The sequence below is a fragment of the Elaeis guineensis genome, chromosome 9 (assembly GCF_000442705.2).
Source record: "Elaeis guineensis isolate ETL-2024a chromosome 9, EG11, whole genome shotgun sequence".
Taxonomy (NCBI): Eukaryota; Viridiplantae; Streptophyta; class Magnoliopsida; order Arecales; family Arecaceae; genus Elaeis; species Elaeis guineensis.
This window is the reverse complement of record NC_026001.2, coordinates 16,469,890-16,484,819: the sequence shown is the minus strand read 5'-3', so window position 1 is coordinate 16,484,819 and position 14,930 is coordinate 16,469,890. Positions and strand designations below refer to the sequence as shown.

At 36.0% G+C, this 14,930-nt stretch overlaps 1 protein-coding gene across 1 annotated transcript; it reads right to left on the bottom strand.

Annotated features, from left to right (window-relative positions):
• Nucleotides 1–201: 201 nt before the first annotated feature.
• On the bottom strand, nucleotides 202–12,612 carry LOC105051428 (phosphoglycolate phosphatase 1A, chloroplastic). The gene is made up of 11 exons (XM_010931876.4): nucleotides 12,252–12,612; nucleotides 12,073–12,140; nucleotides 11,830–11,922; nucleotides 11,635–11,706; nucleotides 9,593–9,664; nucleotides 7,007–7,066; nucleotides 6,813–6,865; nucleotides 3,896–3,993; nucleotides 2,225–2,324; nucleotides 516–619; nucleotides 202–435 (listed from the first exon to the last, which is right to left on the bottom strand). The coding sequence occupies exons 1-11, from the start codon at nucleotides 12,592–12,594 to the stop codon at nucleotides 329–331; spliced, it is 1,170 nt and encodes a 389-aa protein (XP_010930178.3). The 5' UTR covers nucleotides 12,595–12,612; the 3' UTR covers nucleotides 202–328.
• Between the last annotated feature and the right edge of the window lie 2,318 nt (nucleotides 12,613–14,930).

Here is a 14,930-nt window from a genome sequence, read left to right as displayed (position 1 = left end):
TGAGCTAGCGTGAGGCTCATGCATCTAGCTGATAGATGAAATTCTAGGGTATAATTCAAGAACATTCCCTGCCTCATACGCCATTTAAACTGCACTGATAGAAGTTACTAAACATTTATGTTCACCCTGCTTCATTGATTTCCTCTGACAACTAAATATTAGCTTCTGGTCAAGTGATGTAAATAATCTAGAAAGAAATAATTTGTACAATTCATTTCCACTCAATATATTAAAAATCGCTGCCAATTTTTTTTGCAGCTTACAAAACAATAGTGTTGATATCATTTTCTAAAACAGATTATAATGGATTTACAGAAAATTTATGTGCTTAGACTGTTGCAGCTTTTAGAGTAACAAAATCTGATATTTTGTTAGTGTATAAATCTGGCTGTATGGAGTTGTTGGGGCTTTGGAGCATCTGCAGGGTAGTCACACCTACAAAAAGATCACACTGAGTACCCACACATGGTTGTCAAGTAGTTCAAAAAATGCAAGGAAGAAGGTATTTTACTTACCTGAGAGAACAAGGAGGGTCTTGCAGCCACCATTTTGACCAAATAGGATATCAGTATCCAATCGGTCTCCTACCATGCATATTTGTGATTTGAGAATGCCAAACCTGTGATCAAATTATAAAAATATAAAATCTGTTTGCAGGTCAATCAAAGATCAATCCAGCTTCTACCATTAGTTGCCTACTAATTTTAATTGAGAAACCTACTCTGAGGCATGAGGCTTGGGATGTGCTCATGCATCCCTAGGCACATGTGGTTGTTTGTGAGTGGTCTGTCTGCACTCGATCTGATGGGCCTCAGAGTGCCTAATCCAAATCTATCCAGATCTAGAGTTGCCCAATGCTTCATTTATATTTTAGACTCACTTCAACATCCCAACTTTCAACTTGCCCTCAAATGGGGATCAATGCATCATCAACAAACAGTCGCTCGGATAGAAGTCTAATGCTTACATTTACCTTCTTCTGGAGAGGACTAGGATTTTAGGTTTTGATCTAATCAGATTAAAATATATATTTTTTTTTAAATAAATGTATAAAGTTACACTTCATGCTTTTTTTTTTATTGCAAATATTTGGCAGCAATAAAATCTATAAATTGAATGAAAGTTTTCCTTCCATAATAATATTGGGCCATTGCTTGGTACAATGGTAAAAGGCTTGGGCTGACAAGTGCAATAGCACAGGTACAAGTCTTGGGGGCAGCTGCTTTGTATGGAAAAAAAAAATTCAAATGTTAGATCTGTCCCCAGTCTGCCCTTGCAGGAACCTAGATTGCCGGGAATATAACTAGGTAATGGCCCTTCTAATAATATTCTCTTATATAAATGACAATATGATGACTTCACAAACATGATGGATAACTTCAATCATCTTGGTTATGCAACTCATCAAAGTTTTGTTTAAATGGATAATGACTAATGGCCTCCTTGACCATATATATGTGTGTGTGTGTGCGTGAACGTGCGCGTGCGTGCATGCACATGTGTGTGTGTGGAAAATCATGTTGAAGATAGATCGAATCAAACCATGATGTTCCAGAAGAAATTCATAGGGCCCATTATAGATGCTTTAGTTCATGGGATACCGAGTACCTAAGGAGTTCTACATACACCTTTCTAATACATGCATCCATATAGCATCTCTATAAAATATGTTGAGTGAGACACAAGACAAGGGGAGTGTGTCTGGAAGTATGGAGCTGCTTATACAAATTCTCAATATGCATTGGGATATTTTTGGCCATTTAGAAAAGAAATTGCAAATTTAGTACGTGTCAGAAGTAAAGCAAATAAATTTAAGAAAGGACCCATCTTTCTACAGTTTAGTTGTGAGAGATTATGTGAATTTCTTGTATAGGTTAAAAGGAGCTTTGCCCTTATCCCTTGTTCAAAAGCATGTTACTCTCCGGTCTCTCCCAGAGAGAGGTGCAACATTCTTGTCATTGTCTGCTCTGCCATTTACCATTGTGCTCAGATTTTTTTCTTCCCTAATGATTTTCTCCCTTTGGATGTCCTACATCACATCAGCAACTGGCGGCTTCCCCTCAAGGCTGACCAGGTTGAACATATTTTTTCTTCCTTTCTTTTTATTCTCCTCGTAAACTCAACTTCCATGATAGAACTTCTAATTGCCCATTGTTTTTAGTATATCATATTACTTTGAAAAAAAGTCAAACAGAAATGGAAATATTAACTTTTATAATCTTACTTATTTGATAAATAGTCCATCATAAAAGTTGATGGCTTTCCTACAACAATAGGCTCCCGCTGAGTTGAACCGCAGAGTGAACCAACCATGGAACCACCACCTGAAGTACAGAAAGAAACTTCAAGCAACGAGAAACATTCTCATGGATGAAAGAACAATTTTCCAAAACAGTTACACTTTCATAATTCAAAAACTCAAAAGGCAGAAATAATTAATTTCACTAAATTATCATCTGAACCCATTCTAACTGTGGTTTTGACATTTAATCAGCAGTATGCTATATAACAAACATAATATGAATGTGAAAACCTATTTCAGAAAACCATTCTTGTATATAGTTTTCAATTTGTATGCACATAATGAAAAGGTCAGGAATCTGGCTCATAGCAAGCATCGAGTAATATGATCCATTTCATCAAAGGTCAGATAGGAATCTCATTCTACATGAACCTTGCGGCATCCTCAAGTATTAAAAGAACCATATGACTAAGTCAGTGCACAGATATAAATATAATGTACCTGCTTTTCATAAGACAACCTTTCATAATGCAGTTCAGAAATTTTAAGTCAAAATATCTTCAGGTTATAAAATTTTGTTTTAACAGTAAAATCCAGAACTTCATCATAAAATAAAGGCATATTCCTCTCAATATTAAAAATTGTGAGGTACCTACTTCACATTTCACACAGATCCGTATTCTAGCAATCATTTTCTTTATGGGCAGATGAATTTTTCTATGGTTTAAAATGAAGAGACACTGATAATGTAGGATCAAGTTTTAGACAGTAAACTTCATGGCAGGACTCTGATGCCTATCATTAATAAGGCTACTATAATTTGTTGTTTCAAATTTTCAATCTTCCGCTGCAAAGTAATGCTGATTTGTCCAGGAAAGGCATCATGAGGACAAGAAGAAGCAGACTAGTTTGCCATCAGATGGAAAAGGTCTAGAGAGTGAAATTTAGACACACAAGATGCAGATTCCTCTTCAGTTTCAAAATCATTATCTCAGAGTTAGGAAATTTATTTTATGTTTTTTTGTTTATAAAGAGAAGTTTCTTTAGTTCTAGAGAAACATTTTCCTGACAGAGGATAACACATATTGATTTTGTTAAAACTTGCTAGCTGCTTGGTTTCGTCTTGAGATCCATAAGTACTCATTTTATCATGATCACTGTCAGACTGAACATGCCAAATATGGGAACTTGGGAAGTCTTGCAATTTTCCATGTGGAAGGTGCTAACTGCTAGCACATATCTCAAAAAGTGGACTAGGTACTTTTCCTGGCATTGCTTACTACTCTGGGACCCTAAAGATGCTTCCAGGACCAAGAAATTCCTGGATGATTCCACATGCATCAACCACTTTGCAACTTATCAGTAAGTAGTTTGGAGAAAGTTCAATAAGAAAAGAGTGGCTCTCTCACATGTATCACTGCTTAATTTGTTTCAACCCAAGATCTACCTCAAGTCTACTTCCAGTATTCAGATATTCTTAGATGAAAGAAGCAACACAGTCATCAGTGTTGCTTGAAATGCAGTAATTTCAAAATCATAGTCCGGAAGCACCTTTTGATTCAAGCCAAAACTGAAATATATGTTGTTAGCATACATCCTATACTATCTATTATCATATTTAGAGAAGAGATAGATAGGTATCAAGATGCAAACCTGCCCATTCTTGAGCATCAGTGAGATGAGTCACAGCATCACGATTTGTAGCAATGAAAAGACACCCAGGATTTTCACGGATACAAAGGGTTCCATACCTCCAATTAATAAAAAAATGGGAAAAGCAATCAACATTAACTAAAAAAAAGGTACTCAGAAAGAAACATTCCCACTCATAATAGATGAAGAGACAAGATAACTTGGACTACAGTCTACATACATAATACACAAGAATAATGCTGCGAGAAATGACATACAGTTATGCAACACATAAATAAGACAAAGGAGGTGGATAACTGACTGAAACATTAAATAAAGAATGGATTCTTAAGACTACATCATTATAATGACCAAATCATATCAACTTATTAACTTTCAGTATCGTGACCTTTCCTTGTCAAGAAGGTTCAACAAACTGATAGTACACGTCATTCATCTGATATCCCTTTTCCCTATCAGCTTACATAAATTTTCATTTAGTTTATCTGCATGGAGCATAAACTGAACACTTAACGAACAGGAGTCGAAACTTTTTAGCAAAGTAGAAATATAGTAGTTCAACAGAAGTGCAGAGAAAGAACTTAAAAACAAATTAGAGAATGCTGATGTTCAAGCAGCTATCCAAATGTCTCCCTTGCATTACTAAAAAAACCCCTAGAATTTCACATTTGAATGCACATCATCTATAGGCAGAATGGAAAAGAAAGGGGGGAACACAATAAATTTTACAAAAGTGAGTGAGGAAAAAAGGGACAGGAGATCTGCATAGGAAAAACCAAAGGACCCTTTTCCTGAAAGGGAAAATAAGATAGAGTTGTTCCAGACTGGAGTCACTCTCATTAGAGCTCAATAAGTATATCAGTAGTGGAGTCCAATGGGAGGGGAGACCTATCAGCAGAGTCCCATTAAAAACAGTGGTGATGGTCAATCCTTGGTTCCCATAATGAGTAGGTGCGCGAGCAGGTGCAGGTGTGGATGAAGGGAAGTGGAAAATTTTGAATACTTTTAATAAAGGTAGCACTTAGGAAGTGGGTTTTGGTCCATAATTTGGGGAAGATTCCAAAGTACATACATTACCTTAGAAGATTCCAGTTCCTAAGGATCAATCACTATTAAGATCTAATATGTGCATGATTTTTGTGTAATTTTACAATGGAGACCTAATTCGATCATGAAAGGATGCAAAATGGAGCTGAGACTCTTCTCCTTATGCCAAGATCTAACACTTGCTGCATTGTCATGAAAAAACTATTTGATTATCCTACGTTAGATACCAAAACATGTTTCAGAAAGCATAAAAATGTGAGTTCTGTCATATAACTCAGAATTTAAGAGAACATAGATGCAAGATTAACCAGAAAATGAATTTCTTAACAGTGAGTTGTATGATAAACATAATAGCCCACACCAACTGTAATCAGCAAATGAATTTCTTAACAGTGAGTTGCGTGATAAACATCATAGGCCACACCGACTGCGAGAGTAATTACTGTTTAGAAATTTAAGAGGCACATCTATGTTTTAAATGCAGGACTCAGCCTATAAACAATATGAAAAAGGAAGTCATGATCTTGATATATGAGATGGAGATTGGATGTTGCAACTTCACTTGCTGTATGAAGATAGCATCTGTCTATCATGGTGACTATTAACTAATAAATGCCATACAGCATAAAAACCCAAAATCTGAAAAGAAAAAAGTCCGCAACACATAGAAATATGGAAGAAGTTACAAAATGAAAATGTAAGAAGTATGGAGATGGACTGATCTTGAGACACTTAAAAGACCCTCCTCCTGTAGTGGCACACAAGATCACCACTAGCCCAAGATCTCCAACCAAAGTAGAAGAAAAACAACCAAAGACAAACACCGGGACAAGATGAAAGCTTAATATTTCATTAAATGACTCTCCAAGTACAAGATTAAGAAGGAAGCTTATGAAGAATGATTCATGCAAAGGGACATCTACTTACATGAATACAAGCTTCACAAATGAGGGTTCTTCAAGGTTTGTTCATGGAGAAGGTATTCACGGAAAAGATGGATTTGTCATGAATTCTCTGGAGAAGAGTTCTCAGAATGAGTGGGAATGATGACCATGTGGAAAGTTTCATGTAGTAAGCTAGTAAATAAGTGTAGTTAATAGCCGGTCACTCCATCAACTGGACAGCAAATATTAGTATTTATTGACTGGGACTTTAACACCCACCCCAAGTTTCAAACTTTCTCTAATTCCCGGTCCCTAGCCATTGTACACACTTAGACCCCAATATGTACACAGTTTTAAATTACTGTATACACACAGAAATAAGTGTGTAAAAGGACAGTAAAATTGTGTGGAGGGGCAATATATATGTGTATAAGAACTACTATAAGTGTGTGCAATATGTGTGTGTATAAATGTCCTAAATTGTTTGCAGGTAAAATGCTAATGGTCAAAGGACTGCATGTTAAACTCCAGTAAAAGAAGGGACTGACTTTTGAGTTCACCTAGTAAATAACCTACTTTGAAGGTGGAGAATTATGGCCTTCAGACAGGATAGATGGTTGGTTAATCTATATGTTTAAAATTTGAATTTTGCACAATGGGTATGGATGATGGAGGAAAGTGGGCTACACCAAAAATGTATTGTTCACACATGCAAGCTAGCAAGTAACAAAATTGCAACTAATAATTAGCCTCCTACAACATGATATGGTTAAAGAAAATAAAATCAGCTATTAGCTAACATAACTAAGGTGGTTAAGAGTACACTTTACAAAATTTAACAATAAGGAAAACTCACAATCTTAATGAGTTAAATTTGGTCACTTTCAAAATGACAGAATGATAAGCAGCATACAAGTTTGTACTCTACAGATGCTTTCTACTGGCCTATATAGCAGGAAAAGTTAAGCAAAAGATAGAAAACATACTGAACTTTGTAGTAGTTGAAATAACGATCAAATCCAACCACAACAGCTCCAACCTAAAGAAAGAAACCCAACAAGATCTAATTACATATTTGGAGATGAAGAACCTATTCATTGGATCCTCATCAAGAATGCTGCAAAAGGAAAGCAAGCCAGAAGCCTAGCAAATTAGGGGTTTGAAAAGAGTAGAAATGTACATTTTCATCATGCTCCATATAAAAGCCGGGCTTCAATTCTATCTTTTTCTCACCATCCGCCTGAAAGTGAATAAATTCAATGTCACACTCATGCTGAACAATCATTCCAAAGAATGAAGGCACAGATACTTGGCATCATATCATAAGCCAAGAACTGTTTTCACAATTAATTGGTGACCGAAGATAATCAAGTTCCATTATGATTGGCAGTGGTTTTTCTTTTTCAAAATTAAAGATCAGTAGTATAGAATGCATTATTATCACATTATATTTACAGCCAAATTTCACATGTGTCTACCAACTGAAATACATGATTGATGATAATATAGCATTTATCAAATTACTTGCCAGTCATGTAAGAGGCCATGTATGGATATGACTGGCAATTGTCACTTGTGCAAGAGTCCATTGTGGGTAATTTTTGCTGGAAAAATTACTACCTCAAGGAAGTTGGTCATGTGGAAGCCACTAAAGGGAGCTAAAGCAACCACCAAGTAAAGTGGCTAATGGAGGAAACAACCTAGCAGAAGTTATTTTTCGCAAATAACTGCCCCACCTTCCTATATAAAAGAATGAAGGCTCCTATGTGCTCCCTCCTTGACAACAACAATAATATTTCAAATAGTCATGTACCAAGGCTCTCTTAGTTGTCTATCTTTATAGAAGGATATCGGGATATTTCTAGATTAGGGGTGTGCATGGTTCGGTTCAGATCAATTTAGGGTCAATTTTCAAACCGAACCACTTTCAATCAGTTTTCTAAAATCGAAACTGAATCGATCACATAGAAAAATTAGTTCAAACCAAACCGAAAAATTGGTTCGGTTCGGTTCGATTTATCGGATTGTGGGCCATTGCGCTTATAGCAAAAATGCAGCTTATGGGATGAGCTAAATGGGCAGTATATAGGATAGGCTAAATGGGCAATTTATGAGATGGGCCATACATACATACAACATATATGTATCAGGTCGGTTTGGTTTGAATTGGTTTTTTCTAAACCAAAACCGAACCGAATTTAGCAGTTTGGGTCAGTTTTTGCAGTTTGATCGGTTTCCTTGCACACCCCTATTCTAGATAAGTTTGTAACATGAGCAAGCCTATGACAGCCTTTAGTATCAAAGCTTTTCTCAATAGTGGATACCATCATGCCATCAACCAAGCATTCAAATCCTATCGATAGAGTGGATGCCTAGCATGCTGATATGAGGATATTGTTGTCAATCTTTACTCCAAATACCTGGTGGGTTCTGTGCTCTGGCCACTTGGTTTGCATAGAAATAGAGAAAGAGGAAATTGGAAGCGGTGAAGAGGGCAGTATGTGTAAGATTTTGGACTATGGATAAGATAGCTTTGCCTGATATAGGTTAAAGTTTTGCAATGCAACAACTCGAGTGATGGGTGGCAGTTAGAGGATGCACAAGCTGCAGACCCGATTAGTTGTTTAACAAGCAATTAGAGCTAAAGATGAGAGGAGAGACCTGGGAAGGAAGAGCTAAGAAATGGGGATATATAACTAACAGCACATGTAAGTATTATTTAACCTGGGTTATATTCTATTTCCAACCATTATATTAATTGTGAACATAAAATGAGCCAAGTTGGGTGAGTTTGGACAAACTATGACCAAACCAACTTGCCTGTCTAAATTTACTCATATTCAGCCATGCATCTTATCCATGGGTCTGAATATCCAGTTGCATCAAGAGTTGAGACTAATTTAGTGTGTCCAGATTGCTTTATGGGTAAATCATCTATGGTTTTAGCAAGGCACAAACAAGCCTAGCTTGTTTAGTTAGTTTTGCTCTTCTTGTAAACTTGTATAGGTTCCTTAAGAGCTCTCAAGCCTCGGAAAGTTTAGATAACTGAAATGCAACAAAATGCCCTTGTTGGGGTTCTATTGAATTAAAAGGTTGATCGATAACATCATAATTATGTTTTTAGTGTATCGGGTATCTCAAAACCAATTTTATATGGAGTGGACAAATTTTCAAACCAATTATTAGATTGTCAGTTATTCATCATCTTACAAAGCCTCCACCTTGTCTACCATATTCTTGAAATGTTTAGGATTCACATGCATGCCATGTGCCTTTTACTATAAACATAGAAGCACTATTTCAGGATATAAATTTGCATTGCCTGGTGATCACATTTCTCTCCATTATCCATCATTACCTTTATGGGCATCATTAGCCAGTGTTTTTCACTTTATAATGATGTGGAAGTATGAATTCTATCCCAATTGTGCTCACCGCATCACTTGGCTATTATTTGCAAATTCAATTCTCAGATGGTTTTTCCAGTGGAAAATGAGCATTGATTTCTAAATGAAATAGGAAACACACAATCAAGTAGGCCCTAAAATAAGTCCATCAACATCATAGTTGAGTTATTTGTGCCATAAATCACCACAAAAAATCATCTACTATCATATTAAATAAATTTCAAGAGATCAGACAAGAGATGGACATGAAAAGCAAAGTTAACAAAAGATCAACAATATGTAATGTTTTAGACTTTTAATTTTAATACACAAAAAGTATTTATTTAAATTTAAGTTTATGCTAGTGACTTACAACATACCGGACCACCAAGATATTGAAATCCAGCAAGCTCTAGCTCCTTTAGTATTCCATCCTCACCTATCACATATACCTGAAATTTCAGCAGACAACTTTAGAAAAGTGAAACCATTTACTTGTCAGTTATTCCTTATCATACAAGGTAAAGATATTAAACATTTGTGAAACATATGAATGGGTTTTTTTTTTACTTATATTAATAAATTAATTAAGCCTTCCAAGATAATCAGCCAAAATTAAGAATCTAACTTATTAGATACTTAATATATTATCCTTGAAATGGCTTTGGATAAGGATCTGACGGCAGTTATTAAAAAAGGTAGGCCCATCTCCTATTCAACTGGCTTCAACTGCAAAGGACAAATCCAGAAATAGCTACAAAAACATTCAAATCACTAGATGGATCTTCACTTAATGTAATTTCAAGATGATTCAGAATAATGAAAACAAAATATTATAATCAACTGCAAGAACCAACCAAAAAGAGTTATTTGAAAAGGAAGACAAATTCAAGAAGTCATGACTGACTACAAGCTTGATCATGCAGAGTTTGGTTAATGATAGAAACAATGTAGAGATAGTGGTGTAAAAAGATTAGAAAAAATCTGAATAATTTCAAGAAGGAAAATTGAGCTATATGCTGCAAACATTAAGTTTGATATCGTGAAAGAAATAATAAACACTGTCAGTGTATGTGTACACTAACAATTCAAAGATAAATTTTAAAAAAAAAAAATCAGAAGCCAAATTGTGATGAGATAAACACAGAGGTACAAAAAAAAAAAAAGTCCATCCAAAAATGGCATAATCTGCCAGGAATAAGATTATATTCCTTGGGGAGATGTCACCAAATGGACAGGCATATGATAATGATTTTTCATGAGGCACACATAAGACCAATTGCATTTTATGGATTAGACTATCAGCATTAAAGAAGGAAAATGAGTGCAAGATAAGGATATTACGGTGCACATGGAGTAATTTATGTAGGAAACAGTTGAAAATGAGCAAATTATGAGTATATCAATCAAGGATGATGTGAGAGAACCATTTAAGATAATTTGTCAATCTGGTTATTCATGCCTTCTAGGTGAAAAAACACCCTATATCAAAAGGTATATTATCTTATTGCTTGGACTAGACTCTTTGCAAGTCAGGGCAATTCTAGAAGCTCACTCCTCTATTATGTGAGTCTAACTTGCAACATATGATGTAGATAACCCTATTTTCTAGCTGACCATATCGGTTTTGTGATAGGGCCCTCTCTTGCTTAAATTTTCCTTGACCAGGAATTTGGCACCAGTATTAGTGGGTTGATGTCAGGCTAGCAGCCAATCTTATAATATGCTCTATCCTTTGGAGGAGCCTTTTCAAGTTTGAGTTGCAGTCTCTGTACCCTATATTTTATAGAAAAAGGCTTGATGATGATGACGATTGCAACATAAGCCAAAGGAGTTCTGATTTAAGAAGGTTAGAAAAGCAGACAATCAAAAAAATGTAACAAAAGTATTAAGAAAGAAGTGAGGACCCTTCTCATTTGGGTATATTCAAACATGCAGAGAACTAATATTGAAGTAGGACAGACATCTTACTTCCAATATATAAAAGTGGAAGCAAACCCAATATCATATATTCGGCCCATTCATGTAACTTTTGAATTTTGATTTCACATGCCTCGTGTGAACAAAAGAGACAATCTACCATCTTTTTTTTCTTTTTTTCTTCTTTTTTTTTCGAATAGCACAAATTTGTGAAACATCAAATTCCAAATATTCACAAAGTAATAAGAACATTAAGTATTCTCTGAAAATATAAGAAAATGTGGGTACAGACATATGTGTAGATTAGACTACAAATGGTTACTGCAGTGGGTCTGATCTATTTGTCTTTTTAAATTCAAAGTTTCTCTAATGGGTAGGCAACGGTCTAAACAAAACAGAAGGAAGTAAGATAAAGCCCAATGCTGTTCCTCCACCACTACTCTATCACCAAGATGGTGATAAAAAGTACTGTCAATTTACTATCCATCACTAAGATGTGTACCTTTTTGTCTTTGGGGAAGTCAATGGACTTCAAATAGGCTGCAGCAGCAAAAGATGATGCAAAAATCTCCTCCTACAAGAATTTGACCGCTATTATGTTCAATCCCGCGATAACACTATAATCTAACTCATAAGCAAAAGAAAAGTTGAAAGATAAAAAAATAAATTTACACAAAGCAGCGAAATGCAAGCACACCTCACCGACACTCAAACCGAGTGTCTCAAATTTCTTCCCATATTGCTTCCTTGACTTTGTCGAATTGTTAGTGACAAAAACCAATCTCTTTCCCTAAACAAACACAAATAAAAGCAAATATCTCACAACCACACAACAATCTGTATTCACATTTTTCAATCTACCTATTCAATCTAACATATAAATCAACCAATAACAACAGATGGACTCGCAAAAGGTCAAAAAAAAAAAAAAAAGACGAACCTTTGACCGCAGCATATCGAGAGTTTCCGGCACCCCATCGATCAAACTATCTCCTTTCCATATAACTCCTGCAATTCAAACAAAACCAATATAAAGCACCAGAAGAGGAATCCATCTCAATTCCTCAATTCTACAATATAATTCTAATAAAGAGGGAACAAGGAGAGAAGCGAGATAACCGTCGCAATCAAAGATGAAGGTTTCAACAGAATCGATGAGCTCGTCGGCGTTCTCAAGCTTCTGAGCCGACCCTCGGACAGCAGAACTCGCACCCATGGTGGAATTCCGGCGACCGAGAGTTCTCCGAGCTACGGAAGAGTGAGATGAGGAGAAGGAGGGCGGGAGCAGGCTCGAGAAGAGCCTCCGCCTCTTGGGAAGAAGAGGAGAGATTAGGGTTTTGGGGGAGGAAGGAGGGGAGTAGTGGGCGAGGAAGGAGTGGGAGGCTCCTCTGGTTATCAACATCTCAAAACTCTCCCCTTTCCCGTGATCCTTTAAAAGAAGAGAGAGTTGCGGTGGCCTCATGGTTCCAACGGCCGACCGCGGTTTTAAAAGGGTGGGGGAGTTTGTGGATGGATATGGGAGTGTGATTTTGTGTGGGAAATTTGAGTGGAACGTGTGGTGGTTGTGGCTTCCCACCGTCAAGGTGGGAATGGGGGCAGTGGGATGTAGGGGGATGAGAGTTTGTGGTGGCAGTAGTCATATTTGCAGCTAATTGGTTAAAGTTGGATTGGGTTATGTAATCTAAAAAAAAAAAAATTAGATTATGTAGCCATCGTCCGGCACATATTTAATATCTGTAGATTGATATTTTTATTTAAAAATTTTATATAATAAAAATATCTTTCATAATTTTTAAATATCTTATATGATTTTTTATCATATAACTTCATATGGATATATATGACTTTCTGTCATTTAATTTTTTATAAATATATATGATTTTTGTAAATATATATAACTTTTTATAATTTTCTGTAAACATATATATATATTCATAAAAAATTATATATATTCATAAAAAATTATATATGTTCACAGAAAATCATATGTATTCATAAGAAGTCATATATGTTCACAGAAAGTCATTAACAGAAAATCATATAAGATATCAGGAAGTCATAAAAGATTTTTTATGAAGGGATATCATAATTTTGGACAAGAGTATTTTCGTCATACAAAATTTCTAAACGAAATTATCAACCTGGAGGCATTAAATGTGCGTCGAGAAGCGGTAGCTACGTAGTCCAATTAGAGGAAGTGGTGTACTCCATGTTGGATTTTCTACACCGCAAGGCGCTGCACAAAGAATTACTCAAAAAAAAATGTTGGATTGGGTTCGGATAAAAAAAAATTGGACTGGATTTGGCTCCTCCGTTTTTTTTTTTTCGGTAGAGAGGTTTGGCTCCTTGATACCAGACTTTGGTTTCAGAACCTACTTGGCTTTGTCTCTGCTTTTCATAAGTAGTCCTGTGTTTTCTACAATTTATATCCATCACTTTTTGGGTTTTGCTCTTACAATGGTGCTCACAACAGCCCTTTTATTCTACACTGCTTGGATACTTCTTGTTATTGCAAGACTCTGGGAGAGTGCTAATGCGGCAAGAGCTGGATGTTATTTGGGATCCGAGACATCTGAGAAAATCTATAAGAGAAGTCCACACTCATTAGAAGTATTTCGATAAGAGATCCTCCGATGCATAAGTTAGTTAGAGCTTGGAAACAATGAAGACAAGAGAGAGAGGATGTGGGAGAGCGGAGTCTAATTCTCTTTTTTTTCTTTATCTGAGGGTTCCTTTCGTACCTCTCTTATTAAAAAATAGAGTTGTAGGCTATTAGTCGGAATCTATAGGTTTGTTAGGCCTAATTCTCCAAATTATTGGGCAACATTCTGGCCATTCATTGGAAAAAAAAATTTCACCCATCAATTTTTGGATCAAGGTTGTTAACAGTAAATGTTCGTCATAGACTTCACTTGTATGGCCAGCAGAGTTGGTGGTCTGAAATAGGTGCAGGGTCGAGGTCTCGAGCCCACATCTGGTGCGATTTCGTCAAATTATCTCGGGCGCACCCCAAGGAGAGGGGTTGATCCAATCGGTGGGTTGCCTTCGTAACACTCCTAATCTTCTCTTATATGAGCCCGGTGATCTCTGCTAAGATGTCAAGCTCTTCCTTTGTGGCTTCATAATACTGAATATATGGAGAATATTTTGTTACTCACAAGATATGCTTTCTTTTACTATTTTCTGTTTGTATCGACTCCTGCAGTATGTTTATTTTTTTGCTTTTTGCTGTGGGCTCCTTTTTTTTCTTTCTGAATCAGGTAAGTGTGCCATAGCGGCTCTTGTAACAGATACTCTCTTGTAAGAATATTGTTTAGCTCTTTTAGCAAAAGAAAATTAAAATTTTGTATTTATATTTGAGTTACTCACTCACCATGTACTTGGGGGTGGGTAACATCTAATTCTTATCGGATCATTATTGGAAAGATTGAACTTAATTGGAAAACTATCCAATTAAAGGTCCAGAGATTTATTCCTTAGCATATTCTTGATTATTCTCTGTCATATTCTTGTTATTCCCTATCTATATTTGAGTCTACATATTTTTATTTATAGGTCCTTGTACGCACTCTTGATTGTAAGAAGAAAAAATAAAAACAAATATCTCCTTCTCTTTTTCATCATGGTATCAGAGTACTCAGGTTCTGATCCATTTTTTTCTTCCCCTTCTTAAAATCCTTCTCTTCAATTTTTTTTCCCTTCTTAAAACATTTCTCTTCCCTCCACTGCTGATACCACCTCTACCGTCGCCACCGCTCCTTCTTCCTTCTGATTCACAGCGAATCGCTGCCACCACAG

Bases quoted from the DNA above. Each gene is read 5' to 3' on its own strand.
- LOC105051428 (XM_010931876.4), bottom strand. From the start codon at position 12,594: ATGAGGCCACCGCAACTCTCTCTTCTTTTAAAGGATCACGGGAAAGGG. The intron at 11,707-11,829 runs GTGTGCTTGCAT...AAATTCTTGTAG, and splicing joins TCGGTTTGAGTGTCGGTGAG to GAGGAGATTTTTGCATCATC. The intron at 9,665-11,634 runs GTACACATCTTA...CTGAAATTTCAG, and splicing joins ACTTCCCCAAAGACAAAAAG to GTATATGTGATAGGTGAGGA.